Source organism: Aythya marila, assembly GCF_965140915.1.
Source record: "Aythya marila genome assembly, chromosome: Z".
In the NCBI taxonomy this organism is placed as follows: Eukaryota; Metazoa; Chordata; class Aves; order Anseriformes; family Anatidae; genus Aythya; species Aythya marila.
In genome coordinates this window covers 88,145,055-88,167,795 of record NC_139080.1, presented here as the reverse complement: position 1 = coordinate 88,167,795, position 22,741 = coordinate 88,145,055, and the positions used below count along the sequence as shown (strand labels likewise).

Below are 22,741 nucleotides of genomic sequence, written 5' to 3'. Positions count from 1 at the left end.
GTTCCTTTGGCTCCCTTCATTGCCCGCTGGATAGCATCAGTGGACATGGGTGGCACTGAACACTGTCCTGCCTGGCCGATGTACGCTTTTGTTGCTTGGCTGTCCTGCTGAGATAGCACAGCAGCTAACCACCAAGCTTGCGTGTGGCATCACAGAGAGTCTGTCATCATCTGTACCTCCACTTCTGATGAACTTACAGGCTTTCTCTAACCTTGAGACCTCTGTGGTCTAGATCATTGTGTTCAGAAGTTGTCAGTGAAGAAAGGAAGGCACTGGTTTACTGTGAAACACCACTAAAAAATCTGCTGCTGTGTTGCTGCAGCAAGCTTGTTCTTGGCTGTGGAGACTCTTGGGTTTGGCCGCTGCCTTTTCATTGCTTTCCCACACAGCTTCCAGAGGCTGACTGGAATCATCTACCCTGAGTGTGTTAGTATTGATCAACAACTATAATTATTTGACCATCCATGTGCCTTCCCTTCCCAGGATATTGTTCTCACCTTGAAGGAGAAGCTCTCTATCCGGAGCATTGCACACTTCGCCCTCACCCTGGAGGAGCAGTACAATGCAGCAAAGGTCCACTTGCTGCATGAGGAGGAGCTCATTGAGCAGGTGTGGAGAACCCCTTGCGTGGCCCCACAGCCGTGCTAGGGGGCACTGATACCAGTGAGTTGTAGCTAGTGAGGTGCAGAGAAGGCCCAACTCCGCAGGTGTCACAAGAGAATGGGCTTTGCCCCATCTCCAGAGAGAGATGCTTCCCTCTTCTCTCTGCTTTTTGCATGTGTTACCACTGCATTAGCCAGAGCCCCCTGAGAAACAGAGCTTTCAGAAGTGCCTTGCTCCCTTTAGAGAACTTGCAAAGCAATACCCACAGGCTGATAGGGCTTGGATTACGTAGAGCAATCAGGGAACAAGTATGTTTTGTGCCACCTATCAGACAGGCCCATCAACACAGAGGATCAGTTGAAATTGTCTTAAAATAGCTGTGTATTGAGCCATTTGCAGTTTCCTTGATAGTCAAAGAGAGTTAACCCAGCCAAACAACAACTTTGATCAAGCTCCTAGCAAGGAAACAAATATGTTGCTAGCTCTGTTAGTAATTCTGAGCTAATCTTATGTGGGAGAATGAGTCTACTTGTGAGTCAACAGTATGAACATGACGCTTTGCTGGTTGGTGATCCACTGTAATGCAGAGAGGTTTGGTAGCTAATACCATCTATCCCTTAAGCATGTGTCTGAGAATTTCTGTGTAGATTTTGTTGATTAACTTTTACTGGATTTGCCCAGAATTAAATATGCTAATATATAACCCAGGGATTTTACATTGTAGTGAAATTATGATGATGATCCAAGTGTCTGCTTTGGGCTGCTGTATCTGAAGACTAAACTTTAAAGCAGAGAAACCTGCCCCTTTGCAATTTTCATATGGCCTTGAAACCTCTGTCATGCTTATGCTACAAATATGAGATCAGTAGATACTAATAAAGTTCTATCAAATGCTGTTTGGGCACTACCACAGGAAGAAGCGAAAACCAGAAAAAGAATCTAAGATATAAATACAGAAGCATCTCCCTGTGTTTGCTAAGGACAGTGGCTGATCTGCAGCCATCCCACTTGCCAGTGCTTTGAATGATTTCTGTGAGTTCATATGAGCCAGGTGCTCAGTATGCATGTATGGAGGGACTGCACCAGTTGTTCTGGCATGATGCTGTTTGTCCATTGCAGGTGGTCCAAAAAAGAGAATCCCACGACTACCGGTGCCTCTTCAGAATTTGCTTTGTCCCAAAGGATCCCTTAGACCTCCTGCAGGAAGACCCAGTTGCCTTCGAATATCTTTACCTGCAGGTGAAATTGAGGCATTTCATAATTCTGGATCTTTTCCCATCCAGTACTCATTTCTTCTTGATGCTGAAGCATGCTTTAAGCCAGTTCAGTTACGTGAATATGAAATGCAGAGCATATAAGAATAAAGCATTTGTACTGAACTTGCAGTAAATTCTTAAATCAGTTTGCGAGCTTGGCTTTTTAACAGAATGACAATGAAATGAGCTGGGTGACTTCCTCTATTTGGCCCATACTAGTCATATAGGAGGTCTTATCCTGACTTCTTTTTGAGCTTTGTAATAGTGACATCATGCTAACTGAGCTGAGTTTGTTCCAGAGCTGCAGCGATGTGCTTCAGGAAAGGTTTGCTGTGGAAATGAAATGCAGTGTGGCGTTACGTCTGGCTGCTCTACACATACAAGAGAGAATCTATGCTTGTGCTCACCCACAGAAAGTATCCTTGAAATACATTGAGTAAGTTCGAAAATTTCTGTGTTACGTTGTGAGTAAGCCTGGAAAAAATAGTGTCATCATCTCTATGTTTGCCTAGTGTTTAGTTCCGGTTAGGAGACTGTTTCTGACCCAAGGAGACTACACTCCGTTCATTTTGCCTGGTGTTTTAACGCAAGGTAGCTAGCTTCCTGAGCCTCCCTGTCTTTAACCTGCTGAGTTGCCTAAATAGTATGGGTATGATAACATCTGAGCATCTCCCTAACCAGGCAGAGATTCTGGTTCAGGAGGGACATCAAATTGCAAATCTCCTGCTTAATTGTGCTTACTAAAGCTGCTTCTGCCAGTATACTGAAATACACAAGCTGTAATTTGGAGAGAGAATAATCACCAACTTTTCACAGTCAGTACTTTACATCCATTCACCCACCAGAACTTTCCCAGAAATACCTAATTTCAGTCCTTATGCGAAATAATAAGATCCGGAAAACTACAGAAAAACCAGCAGGTGTGCTGTGCTGCCTGCCAGTGATGTTAAATCAAACTTTCCCTGAAGACCAGCCCTGCTTTAAGAAATTGTCGTGGGTCAATCATTAAGTAACTGGCATTTGTGCTGTAACTGCACCACAGAGCCAAAACCACCCTATACAGTGCCACTAATTCCCTGTGTACAGCCAGACATACTCGACCACATGCAGTCAGTGGAGAGTGAGAAGCAAGTACAGACAAGTATGCCGTTCTTAGTTGATGGATATTTAATTCTTCAGTTGAGTAAACCTTTCAGCAAAACAGATGTGCCAAATTTTTAGGTGTAGGGGACCAGAGATGTTGAAACATGGTAATCTTGTAACCGAAGTAAAGACAGTTTTCATCCTGCGCGTAGCAAGGACAGACAAGACCAATATGCTTACTGACCTTTTAGATTGTTACCTGCGTAACAGTGGAAAAACAGGCGTTTTACATGAGACCACATGTTCCTCCAGCCCCATCAGCTGGCTGCCATTCAGCATGTTCTCTTGTTGCTGTGGGACAGCACAGTTGGGACCTCTTTTGTTCCCCTTCCTGTCTTTCTGTCAGGAGAGACTGGGGAATTGAAAACTTCATCTCACCAACTCTGCTTCGAAACATGAGAGGGAAGGATATCAAGAAAGCCGTCAGCTACCATATGAAGCGGAACCAGATCCTGCTGGACCCTCGGCAGAAGGTAGTATGCGTGGCCTGGGTTTGAGGTGCCTCCTGGAATACTGGAAGCATTTCTCAAGGCCAAAGAGGGCATGTCTTTCCTGTGTGGGTCTCTTCTCTATGTGACTGCTTGTTGTGTTTTTTTTTTTTTCTCCCCTTGTATTTTCATTTTGTAATCTCTGCAGCATATGCACCCTAATTTCCCCATATAGTGTGTTGTGATGCAGTTTGCTTGTGCAGTTGTCAGATGGTAATTGTGGTAATATAGTATGGTCCTATTCAGATTTATTGCATATGGAAAGCAAGCTTTATGTGTTGGTCAAATACTGTGTCCTGTATGAAAAGAATGTCTTCTAGCCAATAGGCTAGCTGACGAATCTTATTCTCCGTCATGTTTCTAAACAATGTTTCTTGTCTTGCAAAATGAAGCATATGCTCGCAGCAGTCCAAGTGCGTCTGAACTACCTACAAATCCTGAGTGACCTGAAGATGTACAATGGGAAGATCTTTAATGCCACCCTGATGGTACGAGTGCTATTTATCAATGTAATTGGGGTTTGATATGCTGTCTCAGTGCCTCCTCTGTGCATCTTCTGTGCAGTATACTTGGACAATAACTGGAAATCCAGGACACAAGGAGTAGTTTTACCCTTTTTTTCCACCGGTGAACAAGATCAGCTCTAAACCAAAGCAAACCCTATCTAAAGCAAGAATATTTAAATATTGTTCTACACTGTTGACATAAGACTAGCAGCTGAGCCTTCTTCCATGTCTTTGCTTTGATGCTTGTAGAAAATGTAATATTGGCTCTGCTGATGCTGTTTCAATGAGCTCTAGTATAATACCACTCTTCCCCTCCTCGGGACCTCTTGGTAAATATTGGCCAGGGTGTCTGCAAGGGTAACTCAGCGTAGCTCCACTGAAATCAATAACAAAACAGTTACCTGATAATTATGCATAGTTTCCTAATTGAAGTTTGTGACTGGCCCATCAGATGAAATCTGTCCATGTTTTGAATGTCAAAAGGTATTCAAAGATTAAGATCTGAGCATGTTTCAAAAAACAACTGTTATGAAAATATTTTGGCCAATCTTAAACCTTTCTGTAAAAAAGAATTCTGTTCAGGCATGAGGTTTCTTGGCTAATTGCCTCTCCCCATGTGGATCTGTAATGAATGATGGACCACAAACAGTTCATGGAGTGCTGAGTAGTATAGGTGGGTCCAAAAAATGCCTTCTTGAAGTTTCTGGCCAGCTCCAGTAGGTCTTACTAGGTCTATCTGGCACAGCCAGCCAGGTGACACTTCTGATAGCAAGCTGCTGCTGACCACCTCTTTGGATCTGTTAGATGCCTGGTGCACCTCTGGGGCCACCTGCCTTGGGGGCACAGGGAAACTTGCGGTCCCCAAGTCAGAGAAGAGAACGGCCAGGAGCAGGTGACCTGACGGCCTGTAAGTAACAAGGGGCTCCCTTTGCAGCTGGCTAGAGTCCAGTTGTAAAGGGAGTCCAGTGTTAAAAGATACCACAAAAGAATGGGTGGCTGAGGAGTCCCTGCCCAGCACAGGCAAATGGGTTCCTGCTTAGATTTCAGCTAAAGATTCAACCTCTCTCCCTACAGCTACAGGACAGAGAATCATACGTTGCATTGCTGGTGGGTGCCAAGTATGGGGTGAGCCAGATTATCAATAGCAAGCTAAACATCATAACAAGTCTGGCAGAGTTTGCAAACATCAGCAGGGTGGAGCTTACAGAGGAGTCTGAGAAAGTGAGCATGGTAAAAATCTACCTACAGGATCTGAAGGTAAGTGGTGCTCTTGTGGTAGCCAGCATGTGACTGCATCAGGGACAGAGAAAAAGGGGGGAGTCATGCACACTGTCTTTTTTTTTTTTTTTTTTTTTTTTTTAATTAAATCTGACATTAAGCTGATGGTATCATTAGTACAAAAGGCTTATGAGCTCTCCTTCTGAGTCTATTCTAGGAAGAATACCAAATGAGTGAAGAAAAGTTACTATTCTTGCTGTGCTTTATCAGCGAGACCTATCAAAGAAAACCCAACAAAAATTATTTCTCTTCTTTCTCTGTGTTTCATACAGAAACAGAATGCTGTACAATTATGGCCATATGGGGGAGAAGAAATGTCTTTTCAGTGTGCCGCATGTTCCTGCAGACTGTGGTACAGGTGATGTTTGCCTGTTCTAACGTTGTTGTTTTCTGTTCCCTTACTGGAAAAAAAAAAAAAAAGATGCTGACTCTGCTGCTGGAATCAAACAGTGCAAAAGATCTTGTTTGCCTCATCATTGGCTACTACAGACTGTTCGTGGATGCGAATGCCTCCATATTTACTTGGGGAGAGAAAAGACAGCAACCGCACCGTGTCTCAGCTGAAGAAGGTTAATTTGCCAAAGAATGGGGAGAAAGTGGGTGGGTCATCCAGCAGTATTGGTGGTGTTATTCCCTCTTAAGAACAGTGTCATGCTAGAACAGTAGCCTGGGAATGAACAGTGACATCTACAAAATGTTGAGACCATCAGCCTTAGTGTCACTGCCATTTTTCCTTGAACCCCAGACATGTTGGGCAGGGGGAAAGAAGCAATGATTATCATCTATTTCCAAGAAGTGGAGGCGGTTTCTGCTATTGAACCTGTTACTGAGCACTTGTGCTTTTACCAGCCTCCAGAACAATTTACCCTCTGGCCAGCATCTGCTGACCAGGAGAAGGAGAGTCTGTTTGCCATGCTGTCCTGTCTCCTGTAAGGATAACTTCAGTCTAATAGGGTTTGCAGGCAGAGGCTTTAGGCAACGTGTTGCCTGGCTGCTTTTCTGCAGCTCCCTTTGGTGTTACTGTGCTGCAGTAAAAGCAGACAAAGCAGGCAGGAAGGACCAAGCCTCCACTTATGGGTTATGATCCTGCAGGTCAGATTGCATCTTTACATTGTTTACTGATGAGGACCTGAAGGCAGAGTTCTCTGGGCTTTGAATCCCTACTCTGTGACCAAGTTTGTAAACCCTTTTCTGGCTGTTCCTCTTTGCCACTGCAAAGGACAGGCTGACAGATGTGTTTAAATCACAGGATATGAATCTCGAACCTGCAGTGATTCTGAAGACTCCTGGGAACTGGATTCCTCCTCAGAGCATTGCTTGGGCATGCCCACAGCATACGGCAGCACCCCTCGTGCGTGCGAGAAGGAGCTGGGAGAGCTTCACAGCCGAGAGAAGGACAGCAGCACAAAGCCCCAGGCTGGAGGAAGTGACCAACACGATGCAGGTGGCAACACAACAGACAGTACATCTGAGGCTTCAGATTCAGCCAAAACAGAGAGCCGAGGGTTTAAGACAAGCGGCTCAAGTGACTCAATGGATGCACTGGAGGAAGATGAGTTGGAAGCTTGCTCTTCCTCCAGGCCAGAGTTCTTCCACTTCTACACACCAACTGTACACGAAATGAACAACTCAGATGAGAGTTTCTTTCCTGTTTGTGCTGCAGAAGGCTCCAGCAGGGCAAAAGGCAGGGACTTCTTCTGTTTCTTGCAGGTACCAGAAGCAGAGGAGCATGGATGTGAGCACAGCCCCTGGGAGGAGAGAGGAGTGGACATAGGTGTGTCTATGCTAGGGACCAAGCTATCTGAGAGAAATGCCATGGGCTATTACAGCCTGTGTTGCAGCGTATCCCCTGCAGGCAGTGTAGAGAAGAGCAACATCAGTCACAGCCCTGGAAGAAGGCCTTGGAAAGATGTGTCAGCCCAAGAAGAGGCACGCTGTGGAGCAGAGCAGGTAGCAGAAGCGAGTGATCTCATTTTGGAGCCACCCCCAGGCTTTGGTGACACCAGCTCTGAGGAAGAGTTCTATGATGCTGCAGACAGCCTCAGCCCCCTGGACACCCTGGCAGGTAAACCTGTACCCACCCCACTGCAGGTCACCTCCTGTCCTCACCTTCCTTCTCCTAAGCTAGGGTGATGCCTGTTTGCCATGTCAGTCTTCTGGGAAAGAGCATCCTTCAGCTGTTCAGAGTTTTCCCAAGACTGTTGTAAGACCTTTGAACACCCGTTCTCTGCAAGCCACTCTTTATCAAAGAATACTTTACAAAGCTGTCAGTGAACGTGCATATAGAGGTCAGAACAGCAGCTTGGCAGAGAGGTTTGTCATCACATCTAAGCACTCAATCTGAAAAAAAATTGGTTTTCAAATGAGTTTGGCATTCTGGGAAGTCCCCAGGTTTCTGGAGGAATTCCAGAATACCAAAGTATGGCTCTGGCTGATCTTGAAGCCATCATGCTGCAGGAGTAAGTTCTGTGCATCCTTCTGTATAGGCTGAGTCTTTGGTGATGGAAAAGGTAACGAGTTCCAGAAACAGAATGCAAGAAAGATATATGCCTTTGCACTTGCAGACACCTTGATGACAGATATTCCTGTCAGGCACTACCTTCACTCTGCTATTCTTCAAGTTTTGGGAAAGCTGGAAGCAGTAAAACAGCTCATTGCTCCATGCACCCCTGAGATCAAAACAAATTCTGGGGTTAGAGGCACGCTATGTAAATGGGGAGGGTAGACTTATGGCTGAGCAACAGCTCTCTGTAATTGTATTTTCTCACCAAGGAGAGGGTTCTTGTTTTCTGAATTAACCAGCTCTGCTAGCACTAACTGAACTTAAGAATTCATTTTATGTAGTTAAAATAGTGTTGGCTTTTGAGTTCTTGCATGGTGACAATACAATGTTCAGGCACAAAGCTGTCATCTCTATGTGTCTTTATGGTCTAAATATCCAGGCTGGGAATTTCTGAGGCTTCTCTTCAGTGTTAATAAATCTGCTCCTGTAGATAATACTCTAGCGTACTGCTTATATCACCAAATTTACAGTCAGACCAAGCGACTTCAGTAAGCGAGGGGAGAGATTATCTATCCAGCTCCTTTCATAACTGATCCTCTACTTCAGTTTTTATAGCCATAGGTCCAAATAAATTTTTCTTGATGTAGCTTGGTCCAAGTCGGTGCAATAAGAGAGGCTTTCCTTTGGCACTTAGGAAGCAGGCTCTGTTGCCAAACCCTTATGTCTGCAATTGTAGGACTTGAGTTAAAAGCTTTTTGGCCCGCTACATAGGTGTATCTGTATCCTGCTGCCTGGGGCCATTTTCTGACTTGCATCCTCTTTCCTTGCCAGCAGCCTACAAGATAATGTCCCCGGAAGGTATAGACAACTCCTGCATCCTAAAGAAACCAAGGTGTTACAGCCTGGGGGAAAACCTAATGACAAGGCAGACAGCAAGAGAGAAGAATGGAAAGGAGAAGCAGCTGACATATGCCAAGAGCCTGAGGAAGAGGAGATCTTTTCTGAAAACCAATTATACCTCACAGGTCACTTTCCCACTGGCTTTACCAGACTCCCTGCAGAGCTACTGCACTTGGCCACCCACACCACCACTGCTTGCTCAGCCCCCAGATCCACCATCCCCAGAGAACTTTGAGAAAGATGCAGAATCAGGACTTCCTGCTGCCACCCAGGCCCAGAGAGACACGGCTAGCACAAACCCATCCTCTGACATGATGGAAATGGAACCTGACACCATGGAAACAAAGTCAGTGACTGATTTGGTGGTTTCTTCCATTTCAGCTGTCCGCCTGCAGGGTGACCACGGGGAGGAGAGTGCAGGCATTGCCATACCTGTGGATGACCTTTGTCCAGCACGTGCTGTATACCCACCTTTCTTGTTCCTGGAGGAACCCGTGTACCTTCCCAGGGAACAAAGCAGAGTTGTCCAGGGAAGTCCCACAATGGAGGTAAATACTGGGTGGCCAAGTGCTGAGAGTTGTGTGAGCATCGGAGATTGGCTGGCCCAAGCAGCACTGGGAGGGGAGGGTGAGATGATGGAAGTCAAGCATGAGGCTGGCAATGTCCCTCTGTTCCAGGTCCAAGAGGTGACTTGCCCTGCTAATGAATGTACTCTGCCGTCTTCATGCTGTGTTGCCAGCATGGCCATTCCCCATGGGGTGACATGGGACCAGGATCTGCTTCCTGTTGCTGGGGAGCAAGCTGCATGGGAGAAGCCTGTCCTGGCTCCCTGTGAGGAAGGAAAAGCTAACCTTGATGGCTGTGCTGACTATGAGAGTGACCATGCCTCATTGCAGGCAAAAAACAGACAAGAAATAAACAAGGAAGCCTTACAGAAAGTGCTCAGTAAAAATCACATGGGCTTCCCAGATGCAACCCAGCTGTTAACAGATTGCAGCAGCACCTCAGGGGTTGTAACTCGCCTCTCCTGGCTCTCATTTGGTGCGAGATCAGACCTAACATCACCCAGCCCATCTCAGAAGAGAATAGATGCTCCACTAGAGCTTTTGGACTCTCAGAGGACCAGTAGGTGCCTAGAGGTTGATGTTGTCAGAAAGGAGATGCAGATATCCTCAGCTACACTACCCTTTGAGAAAGAGCTGAGAAGCAGACATGGGCTGGATGAAGGGGAGTCCAGAAAAGACACAGAAAATGTTGCTCACGAACAGACCTGGTCTGTTCAGATTTCTCCCAGAGAACAGGTTACAGAAGTGGAGAAAGACTCTCCCCTGACTCCTTCTCAAGGGCTTTCCATCTCCTCAGGCCCAATTCCCTTGGGCTCATTGGAGAAAAGAGCAGGAGACCACAGGACTTCAAATTACTCCTTCTTCTGCTTTAACCAAAAGAAGGATGAGCAGGCACTTTCTGGACCTATCATGACCAGATTTTGGGGATTTTCCATGATGAAGACGTCTCCACCACAATTTGGAATGGACAAGTGCAGCTGTCAGCTATCCTATGTCAGCTGCTTTCACACGCCTGATGAAGAAGGAGAGCAGGAAACCACCATTCCTATGTGAAGCTTGTTTCTGCAGCGCCTCACCACCCCACCATCCACCAACCGCAGTCTTCCTGGGTCCTCTGTGGACAGTTACCCTGTGACCATCGCTAGGGACAAGGCTATGTGGGACCCTCATGTCCAAGCCCTCAGCCAGCTGAATGACCAAGCACAGATGAGCCCCGCAGACTTCTCCTGCTTCCTGGCCTACACTACAGAGCTCAAGGAGGTTGTGGGAAACCTCTCAGGGAACCAAGCAACCCACCTGCAAGACCGATGTGCTGAGCAGGGTGCTGAGAGCAAGGGTGCCCTTGGCTTAGCCTCCCAGGACCTGCTGTCCAGTTGCAAGGAGCTTCTGAAAATAGAGCGGCCACTTGAAGAGCTGCAGGATGCTTTGAGGGTGACATTTGGGCACCTTGTTCAGCTGGCAGTGGCCTGCTTCCAGGTGACACACTGCCAGCTGTGCAGGCAGAGGCAGCAGGAGCTCAGGGCCGCACTTGTGGATGTGGTAGGCACCTATCACCAGTTTGTGCAGGCTGTTCACCAGCAGCTTCACAGGCAAGGCTGCCCAGACCTGGGCACCAAGCTCCTCACTCGCCAGCACACAGCCCCCACTGCTGCCATGTTTTGCCTCATGCAGCAGTTCAGGGTGCCCCCACTGTTTTGACAGGCCAGTTGGTGGCAGATGGATGCGGTGAGTGGAGAGGAGCTCAGATGTGTTCCCTCCATGCAATACCAGGCTCTCCTGCCTTGGATGTTTAGACCCCCAGCTCAGCAAATAGTCATGGAAGGGCATGTCTATGCGCATTGGCAACTGCCCAGTTCAAGGGTGGCCATGGGGAAGGGCATGCCCCGCTCTAGCCAAGCTTTGTGTAATTCTGTGTACACAAGCACTGTGTAATATGCAAACTCATAGAGCACTTCAGTAACTTATGTATCTAGCCTGGGGTTTGTCCCTTACCTCCCGAATGCTTTGCAGATGGCTAGTCTCAGGGTGGTGTCGTAGCCTTCTTCTGTCACCTGCGGAGAGAGCCTTTTGTCTGCCTTTCCTCAGTCCTTACAAACATGCCAGGCAGGGAGATGACCAAGCAGGCTCTGAAGTTGAGTGAGATCAACGTCCACCCTGGTCTGACAAAGAAACCCAGGCGGCTTAGTCCAGTCTCTGTGGCTGAGCTTGTGATTGAAAACACTTCAGGGGGGGGAAAAATATATATATATATATATATGTGCTGTTTGACTGCTTTTGCAAAGGGGGTAGAGAAGGTTTTCCCAGGCTGGGGATACACCATATCCTCTCCTTTTGACATGGTTTCTGCGGGTCAGCCATATCTTCTGTTCCCATTTGCTGATGCTAAAGAAAGTCCCTAATCAGCATCTTCTTCCCTTTGCCCCCCCTCGCTATGATATATCAGCTGTTTAAGAATCCCTCTTCCGAAAAAGGAAGTCCTAAGACTGAAGTACCAACCTGACAGCCATTGAGATGAGCCATGATGTTGGCCTCCCTTGGAGAAGGCAAGCCCCTTTTCCCAACTTTCTTATCAATAGCTCATCTTGCATTATGTGCTAGGTATCCCTAGCTACGTATGAGCTGTTAGCATGTAAACGTTTTCTAAGTTGCGTAGTCAATCAGTGTGCCTTCCAGTGCTGGAGGCACATCCTCAGGTTTCCAGTGATAAAGAAGGCAGCAAAAGGTCCCCGAGTGCTGTTTTCTGACTTTAGGAATTTGTTTGCAGGGGTGGTGCTTCCAACAGTCCCTGCAGATGAGTGTGCTCAGAATGGAGGGGCCTGCCTAAGGCAGCAAAGGGGAGCAGGTAGACTCCCAGCTGCCTTGTTCCACACAAGGTCACCCCATCTCCTCATGTGCCCAGGAAGCGGGTGGTCAGGGTGGTCAGGACTGCCCCATGATTCTGAAGTAAAGGACAAGTCCTTGCAGCTGAACCCTAGTGTAGGAGATGGAGGCAGCTGAGGGTGCTGGCAGGTGGGTACTACATGGATGCTGTAGCAGTCCTAAGGGACCTCCCATGCCATGGAGATGCTGAAAAACACCCATAGGAATCTGGCAGCCTTTAGCAGCCCTACACTGACTCCAGTGCAGGTGCTGCCTCTCACTGTGCACCTACAGGCAGAAAGCTAGGCAAGCTGCCCGAGGGCCATCTGCTTTCCTGGCTGCAGAGGCTAAAGTGCCTTCAGCCACGGGGGGAGGATAGCTGAATATTCACTGAAGCAGGATTTTGTGACAGTTATCGCTGGCAGGTTGTTTTAGTTAGTGTGTGTGCTGCTGCCTAACAATCTCAGGGGATGAATAAGCAAGACAAAAATCTCTTATACTTAAGCCAAAGTGCAGACTTGCTGCTTTAGCAGGGTGCAGTGACACCTAACTATGCACTAACAACTGATGAGCAGTGCAGTGTGACTACAAACAGAAAGAGCCCACAGGCTACAATAAAGCAACAGGCACCTGCAAAGACAAATTCAGCCTATATGGGGATCAACAACTACTGCCTATCAACAGCTTCAGTCATTGACAGTGGGTGTTCTTGTTTGTTTTTAAAGCAACAATTACTTTGATAACTTTATCTTGTGTGCATCAAAAATGCTCTCTGCTCAGGACATAAAATGTGTCATGGTTCTGCGCAGAGCGCAGTCAAATCCCAGATACCGTTTTCAAGAGGAACATCAGAGTTAGTAAACGTCACACATTAGTGCAGGATGACGGGTAATTGTAACACAGCAGTAGCTTTAAGGATGCAATGTGACTTTAAACATTTTATTTTAGGTTGTGAGCAGCATGCACAGAATTACCTACAGGCTTCAACAACACACCAACTCTTCAGTACAAGAGGTATGAAGAAAATAGCACATGGTGTACCTGTGAACTTTAATCATTGCAGAATCTCTTCCCATCCCATGTTCCCCAATTAGAACAGCATTGCCTTTTTCTTTGGGAAGGACTTTTATTCAACAATGTGCTCTGTAATTCTTCCTATTTAATCAAGGTGAAAGAAGTAACTGTTAAGCTCTCCTCCCTGTCTTAGAACAGCTGCAGGTTTAAGAGTCACAGATTCTCTATTTTCATTCGCAGATGCTTGTTAAACTGAATTCCTGTCAGTTCTTTGTTGATGCCAAGGCTCAACTGGCTTTTGTTTTTCATTTCAGGATGAAAAGTAATTTCCAGCATTGTACTGTTGAGGCAGAATGTGTCACTCTTGACGAAGTCTGTATGCAAATAAATTTAAGCAGAGCTGTTTTTTCTACACATGTTCATGCTAGTGGCTCTGCTTGAAATCTGAAGTTTGCTGCTCTTCCCTGCAGAACTCCTTAACATCATAAAATAAAAGAGTTTTCTTGTGCATTGTCATGCTGAGGTATCTCCAGTTACTTCTCTGCATCTGGAAGCACGTAGCCTTTTCCAGAAGAAACTCCAGCTTTCAAGGCATCTGGCCAACTTCGGGTCTTGTAGTAAGTTGACAAGACATCAAAGACTGTTAGGAACAGAGACATGTACCATGCTCTGATACGCTTATCCATGGCAAGCCATATTACATATTCCACTGGCTGCAAAACATTAGGAACTGAGAATAGATGATGCCAGAGTAGATTAGCATAGGGCTTGTGGGGCTTGTGCTCCTTTTCACTTCAAATCTTACGAGCAAATGTCTAAGGTAGCTTATCTGAGAGCAAGCGACGTACCTATTTTGATGATGATGGGGAAGCTCTGACTAGGAAAAGCATAGGCTTTGACAACCAAAGCAACTTGCCTTGATTCAGGCTGACACTGGCCTGTCCTCCCTTGCCTAGGAGCTTGAGTGACTTCTAGCAAGGGCAGCCTCCTCACATTGAATTGTGCAAAGCTGAATGGTGCAGTCCTGCTCCCTGAGAATGGGCTGATACAGAGAAGTGTGAGACTTTTAAAACTGAAACACTAGGGACAAGGCCTAGCAAAAGAGAAGTCTGCTACCAGTTTCCCTCACCGCTCATTTTAAATGCTCTCTCAGAGCCTGTAAACTTTACCCACCCAGGCACATGACAGGACATGGCTCAGCCCCTCACCTTGATTAATTGCTAGTGTCTCCGAGTGGTAGTTCTTGGTGTTTACAGCTTTTATCATGTACTCACGAATTGGGAGGCGGGCTGTCTGCAAGGATTGCTCTTGTGCCCTTCGCAGAGTCAGCTTCTGCAAGGGGAACAGGAACAAGGTACCCAATGTGCACAAACATCTATAGCATGAACATCATTTTGAGGACAAGCAGCTATGAAGCTGGAAACTGTATTGGAGTTCATTTCACTCAGACTGTTCTGGTCTCTGCCTGGTGCTGGATCCAGGCAGAACCTTGAAGTTCTGTGAGAAAAACGGATGGTGGCACAATAGTGATGTCTCAAATCAGGGCAGCAGCAGCACTGGGTGCTGCCACTCGGATGTCTGCTCAGTAGAATGTAGGGCAGACAAGACTTTCAGATTCCAACAGGCTACTACCCACCTTGTGAATACTTTCATCCACCAGGCCTCCAAGGATGTACACTTTTTTTGGATCAATATCTTCAAGGACTAGAAACAAGATAAGTACATGCTCATCACCTAAAACACTAAAGTCATGCGCTACACCATTCTCCAGGCAAGGCCCAACTTACACGAGAAAGCTGTGGCCAGTCACCTTTCACCCTCAGACTGTGCAGGAAGCCAAGGCTTCTAAGACAGAAGTGTCTGCCTGAACCTGCAGGCAGCGTGAAAAGGGGAGAGCACACGTAGACCGAAAGCACAGACTGCCAGGGATGCAGCTCTATAAGCAGTGCTTTGCTCCTTTTCATAACTTCTATTCTGGCACAAGGCTGATGTGGTGAGTGTGATCCTAATCTGCTCTGCAGTTAGCTTCCCACTGTCAGGGTCACCTACCAAACAAACACACACACACACCCTAACCAGATTCTTTACCAGAGCTGCTTTCTTCCATAGAACGAGAAAGGGATCTGTGTCTCCATGAACATGGGGCCAGGTAGAAATGGAGGGAGAGGAGAAAATGAACTCAGCACCAAATTAAACAAAAAGGGGATATTTGTAACGCATCCAAAACTGCCACTGCATCTCCACTTTTCTACTCGGTAGTATAACAAACTGCAGGTGTCTACACAGAGTTTTAGGTTAGGTTTGCTGCAAATCACAGCGGCATTGCTTTAGAACTTCATCCTGTGCCAAAACAGATTGAAATTGGAGTAGACTGAGCATAAGATCTAAGGACACAGTATATCTCATGCAGCTTGAGACAACAAATGCTTGGAATACGATGCATGAAATATTCCTAAAATAAAAGCTTAAAAAAAATAGATCAATCCTATGCCTTGGTTACCTGTGCTTAAAGCAAATAAAATATTTACCATTCTCAGAGTCAGGAGTGAGATAAACAATTGCATCTAAAGGAAACAGGTCCAGGTAACTTTCTTGAGTAGTATCCATCTGGAAGATGCAACACAGTAAGAGAAGCCCATTAGTCCTAAGTTCAGCTGACACAAGCTTCCAGACAGAAAGAAGCATATTGAAAGTGATGCCACTGCTTTTAGGCGTCTAAACCCCTACAAATATGTTTTGTTTTGTTTTTCTTTTTTTAACTGAAAAAAAAATAAATTCTACATGGGCACTGATTGAGTACGTCAAGATCCATTAAATTTTCATCAAAATCTCTAGACATGGTTTGAGAAAGAGAGAGAAACAACTTCCTCATTTCAAGTGAGATTTTAATTCTTGAAAGATTCAGGAATCTCTGTCTCACGTGATTTTCTCCCCTCACTGTTACAACACACGACCCCGGGTGTGCTGCACAACACACAGCTCAATGTCACTACCATAACCTGCATGTGTAGGTCACATCCGTAAGTCCCACTGAGCTTGGTACAGAAGGCCAGGTCAGCCCACCACTGACCTGCACAGGGCATGGCTGTAGGGTGCCATTAGACAGGAACACAAGCCACTGGAATAGGGCAGCCTTTCCTTCTAGGCCTCAAAAGCACCGTAGACAGAAACCCTTACCAAGTAATTGGAGAAGCCGTCATTCATGCGAAAGCATTCCTCATAGATCAACGAGCCCACGACAAACTCCGTCAGGTAGAGCCAGAACGGCTTCTCGGCCTGTCTGTTGGCCCCGTAGAGCCTCCTGATCTGAGAAGCAAGGCGGCTGGTTTCCTTCCAAGAGATAACGAGCACCACATTAACGAGTGACCCACAAACCTCAGGGCCAGGAGCGCGACGGCTGTGTTCGCCATGCACGACGCTGGGCGGCTGCTAAGGGAAGGTGCAGGGAGCGCAGCTCCATTGCCTGCAGATCTCGCTGAAGCCCTGGCTGCCAAGCGCCCAGGCAGCCTGTGCTGGAGAGCAACAGGCCTCGAGGTGGAGACGTGGCCAACAGCAGGGGGGTCCCGCGTCCCCCGCGGCGCTCAGCCCAGGAGAGCCTCCGGCGTGTCCGCACCCTGGCTGTACGCCCCGTCCCGCCGCGCCCCCTCCCGCTGCTGCCGCCCCGGAGCCGCTTCCTCGCGGGACCCTCCCCGCGGGCGCAGCCGCGCAGGGCCGAGGGGCGGCGGGCGGCGGCCCCGTACCTTCAGCGACATGCGGTCGGCCATGCCGAGGTCCACGCAGAGCCGGGGCCCCGACGCCCGCGCCTCCAGCAGCCGCTGCTCCGCCAGGGCCTTGCTGTGCCGGCGGGCGGCCCCTGCGGGACAGAGCCGAGAGACCTCAAGGGGCTGCGCCGCGACACAGCCGCCCCCCCGCCGCCCTCCCCCGGCCCCGCGCCGCTCACCTCGGCCCCCGTCCCGCCGCGCCCGGCTCCGCTCCCTCTCCTGCCGCCGCCGCCTCCTCCGCGCCGCCAGCACCCGCTCCCAGCGCCTCCGCTTCCGCAGGACGTTCCTCTGCGGGGCGGCCACACGGCTCAGCGCCCGCGGCCGACCGGCGCCCACCGGGTCCCGGCCCCGGCCCCGGCACCTACCGAGCACGGCGCCGCTCCGCCCGCCCCCGCCGCGCTCGGCCCCGCGGCCGCCGGCTCGATGCGCAGCAGCCGCATCGCCTCGCGGAGCGCCGCCGCCTCCCCCGCCTCGCCGCCGCCGCCGCCGCCGCCCTCCATCGGCGCCGCTCCCACCCGCTCCGCTCCGCTCCGCTCCGGGGCTGCCCGTGCTGGGCGGAGCGGGGCGGAGCGGGGGGCGGCCGGCCCCGGCTCTCGGGAGCTGCTTTCACGCAGAGGCTCCGGGCCGCGGAGCCTTGCCTGAGCCCCCCCCCCGGCCTGGCCGGGGTCCCGGGTCGCCTTGCTGCGCTTGGAGAGGTTTCTAAAGCACCTGAACAGCGCTGTAGCTGTAGGGGGCGGCTGCCCCTGTGATGGGGTCACGCAGAGAGAGGCACAACCCTGCCAGAGAGTTTCCACCTACCCGTATGGGCACGTGCTGATTCATTCATTCATTCATTTATTTTTCTTTTTTTCGTTCATTCATTTATTTATTTATTTATTACCCGCTGGGAGTGCTGATTTGTTTGTTTTTCTATTTACTTATTTATTCATTTATTTATTACCCGCTGGGAGGGGGCTGTCAGGCAACTGCCACGCGGGACCCGGCAGCGGGCAGCGGGGCAGGGGGCAGGGGGAGCCCGGTCCCTGTCCCGGTCCCGGTCCCGCCCCGCCTCCCTGGGCCGGCCCCGCCGCCTCCGCCTCGCCTGGGCCTGGGCGGCCGCTGAGGGGCAGAGGCGCCGTGAGCGGCTCCCTGCTCCTGCTGCGCGGCCTGGCGCTGCGCCGCGGCTGCCTGCCCCTGCCCGTGAGTAGGGGAGCGGGCCCGGCCCGGCACGGCCCGGCACGGAGCGGCCCCGCGGGGCACCACCGGGCCGGCGGGCGGGGGCCGGGGCCGGGGCGACGCCCGCGGCCTGGGCTCCGGCTCTCGCTGCGCCAGGGCGGGGGGAGCGGCCCGGGCCCCGGCCCCGGCCCCGGCCCCGGCCCGGTCCCGGTCCCGGTCCCGGCCCCGGCCCCGGCCCCACGGCGCCGGGGCAGCCGTGGGCCGCGGTCCCGGGGGCCGGGAGGCAGCCGTGCAGCCGCAGGCCGGGAGCGCCCGGCAGGGGAAGGCCGCCCGTGGCGGAGGCCTGTGCCCTTGGGCCGCGCGGCTGGAGCCCCCTGATAGCTTTTCCTTTTCTTTCGGCGTTGCAAACTGCGGGTGAATGTGTCGGTCACCGCCTGCCAGCCCTTCCTCAGGCTGTGCCGTTTCACACGCACGGCTTCCTCGGAGCCGGGCACTTTTCCCTTCCGCTATTAGAGGGAAAAGCAGTCCGGCCTTCGTAGCGGTGCGTGCTGACTGGCTTTGGTTGCGAACAGTGTGGGTGGCTGATCTTTACGTACTCGGAGACCTTGCTTTCAGCAGCCCTAAAGTTGCTTGTCGTATTCCATTTTTATTTTTCTGTTTAGCCTCAGCAGTCACATTCTGAGATGGTTTTCCTTTTATTAGTTACTTGCTGCAGTGTACTGCTCATTTTCATCCGTGCTGCATAGATGCATCCTGGTGCAGCTGCTTTGGAGTCATCCTTCACAGCAGCAAGCAGACATGACCCTGGTTATCACGGTGACTCACTCATGCTGTAGGAGGGGACTGACAGTTCAGTTTGGAACTCAGCTACACCCATGCCAAAAACGAACACTTGGAGTGTGCATGATCTAACAGGTTTAATTTTCACCCCAAATTTGTGGGGAATGCTGTTGGAATGACTGGTAATTACACGGCGTTCCTTGGGAGTTTGGATATTGCTGTGGTGAGTGATGAAGAGCTGTGGAGACTGCTCACAGTACGCTCTGTACAGGGAGTCAAGACACCTTGGTGCTGTTCCCACACCTTCACCACCGACCTAAGGCTCACCCAGCGGGAGTCACCCCTCTTGAATGCAACTTTCCTCAGCTGTAAATTAGAGCTGCTGGAGTGAAGCGCTTTGAGACACAGCTGAAGAGCTACCAAGGCCCATAACCTAGAAATGCCTATAGCTTCTCTACCAAACACTGCATGATCACAACACCTTACTGCATTAGTGCGGTATTTCAAAGTGTGACACACAGTCCTGTCAGTACCAAACTCTTTCCAATGGTCTTGGTATGACAATGCTGTTTACTAAAGGCCACGAAAAGGCCTGAATCTGGTGCCACTTTACTGGCCTGCAGGAGGTGAGGCTGCTTTGACTGGTGTAAAAAAGGTGGATCAGAAAAGAAAAAACAAAGTCTTCAATTTATTCATAGTGCTGCCCGCTACTGAAGATCTGTTAGGTCTACTGCTGGATGTTTACGTGATGTTGTATGAAGAGCAGTGGAGAAAACATTTTAACTTGTGAGATGCCTCAGGTTCAGCACTGGAGCAGATGGGGTGATCCATGAATAGTGAGGACTATGCAGAACAGCAGCGCTAGCCTGCCATCTGAGACGAATAGGAAGGAAGGTGACGTGTAGGAAGGAGGTGAGGGGATGTCATGTTCATCTGATGTCCACTCAGCAGTGTAGTGCTAAAGCCAAGAGTGAGGCTTGGGTTCTCTTTTCCAGTGTGCCAGCTGCCTGCTAACAGCACAGAGTGATTTACAGAGACAGAGGTGCCCTTCAGTCCTGTCATAGCTGAGGAAAAACCCTCCCTTCCCAGGCTCCCAACACGATAAATGTCCATCCAAATAATAAATTTTCCTCTCTCCTTTTTCACCAGCATCTGCCTTTCCTAGCCGCTGGAGGACTAAAGAGAAGGCCCCGCATGGCAGCCCTGTGCCATGCATACAGCACCACGGAAGATAGCTCTGCCAAACCTATTGGACGATACCCAGTGCCAAATAAGAAGGACATGCCATACGATATTGTGGAGCTCATGGAGGAAGTAGAAAGGAAGGTAAGAAGTTTTATTGTAAAATTACATCAGTGGAAAGCATCCAAACTTTGAGTAGGTAATACATTGTAAGAGACCAGTTCCCGTACACTTTGATGTAACACAATCCTGTTACAAGACTGAGGTGAGCTGCACTTCTTCCAAAGCTCTTTCCAATCTATAGGATGGGGGTTTTACTGGTAATTCTGCAGGGTAAACACTGTATGTCTTCCTGGTTCCCTGAGGCTAGTGTGTCAGACTGGGTTGTGTAGGGTGGAAGCAGGAATGTTGGCATGTTTTCTGGGGATAGCATCTGCATTCAATTGAAACACTGCTACAAATATATATATATATATTATATATATATATATATTTGTTTGAATTGGAGAAAAAAAAAAGTGGTGGCAGCTGTTTTGATGATAGCATGAAAAGGCTAAGAGGGTACTTCTGCTGCTGTGCTTTGACTTTTTTTACCCAACGCTACATGGGGAACCACATTTGGCATACTGGCACAACAGAACAGTAAGCCTAACACACAGCTGAGAGTATGGAGGACGAGAGTTTCCTTCCCTACTGCTGCGGAGAGCGAACGTTGCACATGCTTCACTGATGCTGAAACATTGCACAAGCCACAGCTCTTCTGAGACTTCTCTTTTCCAAGACCTTCCTCTCACAGGAAAGCTGGTCCATCCCTTCCTGTCCTGTGAGTCTGCTGAATCTTTGCTTTGTAGCAAAGATTCAGCACACCAGCAGCTCATAGTGTAGCACACCTGAGCTACACTATGAGCTGCTCTACATAAACACCCTGAAGAACAGCAGCCCATACGCTGGTAGAGTCTACAGACGATTACTGCAATCACAACAAAAAAATGAGTGTGTAAAACTGCAGAGGGATCTCACCATGTCTGGCAGCCAGGCACTGAGGGGCAATTGAAATCCCATACTGATAAATGCTGGCTGCTGGAACAGGTGGGCGCTGTAAGAGCTTCTCTTGCCTGTAGGAGGTAGCAAGTGATTCTCTGTGAATGGCATGCCATCAAAGAGATGTGCTGTGCATTGCCAATTACCCGGGAGAGAATGGAGAAAGAAGCAGAGGAACGTCACTGTGCCAGCATGTTATACTCAGTGTGCCTGTACCTCCTACACCGTGCTGTTTGGGCTGGACTGGCTCTGTCTTGTGTCTAGTAAACTTGAAGGAATGAGGAGAGCTCCAGGAGCTGTAGGATAGTCAAAGGGGCATTGTCGCTTCTGAGCAGGGAGATGAAACAGATGATAATGTTTCTCTTTGAAAAGGAGTTTGTCATATTGCCCCAAGGCAATACTGGTGTGTCTGAAGTGAGCAAGGCAATCAGCCCTGCTATGAAACTGCAGCAACACTTAGTTAAGGACAATGTCATTACATTTTTAGTCATGTATAAATGGGTGCAAAGCACAAAGAGATTGGGTCTGTGGAGATTGCTCAGTACTGCTGTGCTAATTAATTATTCTCTAAGCTTAATGTGGCCTGCTGTTCTCTGTTAAGTTACAGTTCTTGACTGGTTTATCTTTTTCCTTGAACAGACTGGATTTCTGCCCAATGTCTTCAAAGCCTTGTCTCACCCACCTGACGAGTTCAGAGCTTTTTTTGCTTATTACAATGTCATTATGAACAAGGAGACGGGTAAACCATACAACCACCTCAAAACTGCCCTTCTCTTTATAGATGTAAAAAGTCCTAGAAGCAGCATTTCTGACATTGTCAGTTTTATTCCCTCACCAGCCTTGTCTCACCTCATAATAACAACTGTCAGAGTTAAGAATTGTGTAGGTACTTATGGCTTTCTCATGTTGTGTAAATCTTCATACTTAATCCTGTGGTTAAAAAGCAGCTCTGAAGCCACACTGAGCTACTTTGCTACACCATGCTCTGTGTCTCAACAGAAAAGGAGAGGTGGCTGCCTATGGGAATAGGTGTCAGGAGTAGAGCATGAGTAGAGCACAGGCAGAGGCACATGGACAGTGCTACAGTGTCTCACTACCTGAGCGAGGTGAACAGAGTAGGTCTGCCAGCGGTGACCAGAGTCTGCCAAGAGTCCAGATTCCCCAGACATGGCCATAGAGATGAGGTGGATCCAAGATCGAGGCAGAAAGCTGGTCTGTGTCTGCGTCAAGTTCCAGATCAGCACGGTTACGTGTCCAGACACTGCAGCTGCCACGTAGGTCAGATGGGAGCTATAGTTAAGGGCGCAGCATAAAAACAGCTTCCAGGTAAAGGGAGATATTCCAAGGTCCTTGCTGAGGCTTCCTGCGGCTCTTTATTCACAACAGTTCTTCCCAATGAACTGGCCATCAGCCGTACAGAAAATTTGTGTGAGAGAGGATGTACTCTGTGGGCCCTGACACACTGCCGTGGATTTCCAAACCCATGTTGTTGAACATATCCAGTAGAAGCAGGAAGAAGCCGATGCTGCTTCCATACAGTCTGGGAGATTTGGGTGTCCTTGGAGTAGAAGGTAATGGAGGGCTGGTTGCTGCAGTGCAGCTCAGGCTGGGCTTCATGTAGGGAACGTTGCGCAGCTTTCTAAACCTTGAGAAAACAGAGTTTGAGGACTGCTTCATCCCCCCTCCTGTTTCCTGTGCTGTGGGCC

The 22,741-nt window shown here is 49.1% G+C and overlaps 4 protein-coding genes across 20 annotated transcripts in view; 3 read left to right on the top strand and 1 right to left on the bottom strand.

Moving 5' to 3' along the window:
• The window catches only part of LOC309889731 (FERM and PDZ domain-containing protein 1-like), a 40,067-nt gene extending 29,653 nt beyond the window's left edge, over positions 1–10,414 (top strand). For 2 of the 6 annotated variants that reach the window (XM_082782739.1, XM_082782737.1), the window contains 9 exons: positions 484–609; positions 1,723–1,842; positions 2,159–2,295; positions 3,349–3,475; positions 3,883–3,978; positions 5,071–5,253; positions 5,696–5,843; positions 6,524–7,339; positions 8,609–10,414. In XM_082782739.1, the coding sequence (XP_082638865.1) occupies positions 484–609; positions 1,723–1,842; positions 2,159–2,295; positions 3,349–3,475; positions 3,883–3,978; positions 5,071–5,253; positions 5,696–5,843; positions 6,524–7,339; positions 8,609–10,296 (3,441 nt within the window). In that variant the 3' untranslated portion in view covers positions 10,297–10,414. Of the gene's footprint in view, positions 1–483; positions 610–1,400; positions 1,843–2,158; positions 2,296–3,348; positions 3,476–3,882; positions 3,979–5,070; positions 5,254–5,695; positions 5,844–6,523; positions 7,340–8,608 lie in introns of those variants that run through there. The other 4 variants (XM_082782738.1, XM_082782741.1, XM_082782742.1 and 1 more) reach the window with 4 other exon arrangements.
• Positions 10,277–12,834, top strand: LOC309889737 (FERM and PDZ domain-containing protein 1-like). The gene has a single exon (XM_082782760.1). It carries the CDS (start codon positions 10,399–10,401, stop codon positions 10,939–10,941), a length of 543 nt encoding a protein of 180 aa, XP_082638886.1. The 5' UTR covers positions 10,277–10,398; the 3' UTR covers positions 10,942–12,834.
• Positions 12,835–13,030: 196 nt separating this feature from the next.
• LOC309889735 (tRNA methyltransferase 10 homolog B-like) lies at positions 13,031–17,386 on the bottom strand. 9 transcript variants are annotated; one of them, XM_082782751.1, is made up of 8 exons: positions 17,243–17,386; positions 17,057–17,165; positions 16,857–16,969; positions 16,294–16,446; positions 15,645–15,723; positions 14,753–14,820; positions 14,325–14,448; positions 13,037–13,846 (listed from the first exon to the last, which is right to left on the bottom strand). In XM_082782751.1, exons 1-8 carry the CDS (start codon positions 17,375–17,377, stop codon positions 13,650–13,652), a joined length of 978 nt encoding a protein of 325 aa, XP_082638877.1. In that variant the 5' UTR covers positions 17,378–17,386; the 3' UTR covers positions 13,037–13,649. The 9 variants fall into 9 exon arrangements, 8 of the variants coding, with proteins under 8 accessions (XP_082638881.1, XP_082638877.1, XP_082638879.1 ...); XM_082782753.1 differs by having other exon boundaries at positions 13,038–13,756; positions 14,391–14,448; XM_082782752.1 differs by having other exon boundaries at positions 13,045–13,756.
• Positions 17,387–18,231: 845 nt separating this feature from the next.
• Positions 18,232–22,741, top strand: part of DCAF10 (DDB1 and CUL4 associated factor 10) — a 26,045-nt gene continuing 21,535 nt past the window's right edge. The window contains exons 1-3 of one of the 4 annotated variants that reach the window (XM_082782746.1): positions 18,232–18,573; positions 19,962–20,138; positions 21,675–21,774. In XM_082782746.1, coding sequence (XP_082638872.1) covers positions 18,451–18,573; positions 19,962–20,138; positions 21,675–21,774 — 400 coding nt within the window. In that variant the 5' untranslated portion in view covers positions 18,232–18,450. Of the gene's footprint in view, positions 19,725–19,961; positions 20,139–21,674; positions 21,775–22,741 lie in introns of all 4 variants that reach the window. The other 3 variants (XM_082782745.1, XM_082782748.1, XM_082782747.1) reach the window with 3 other exon arrangements.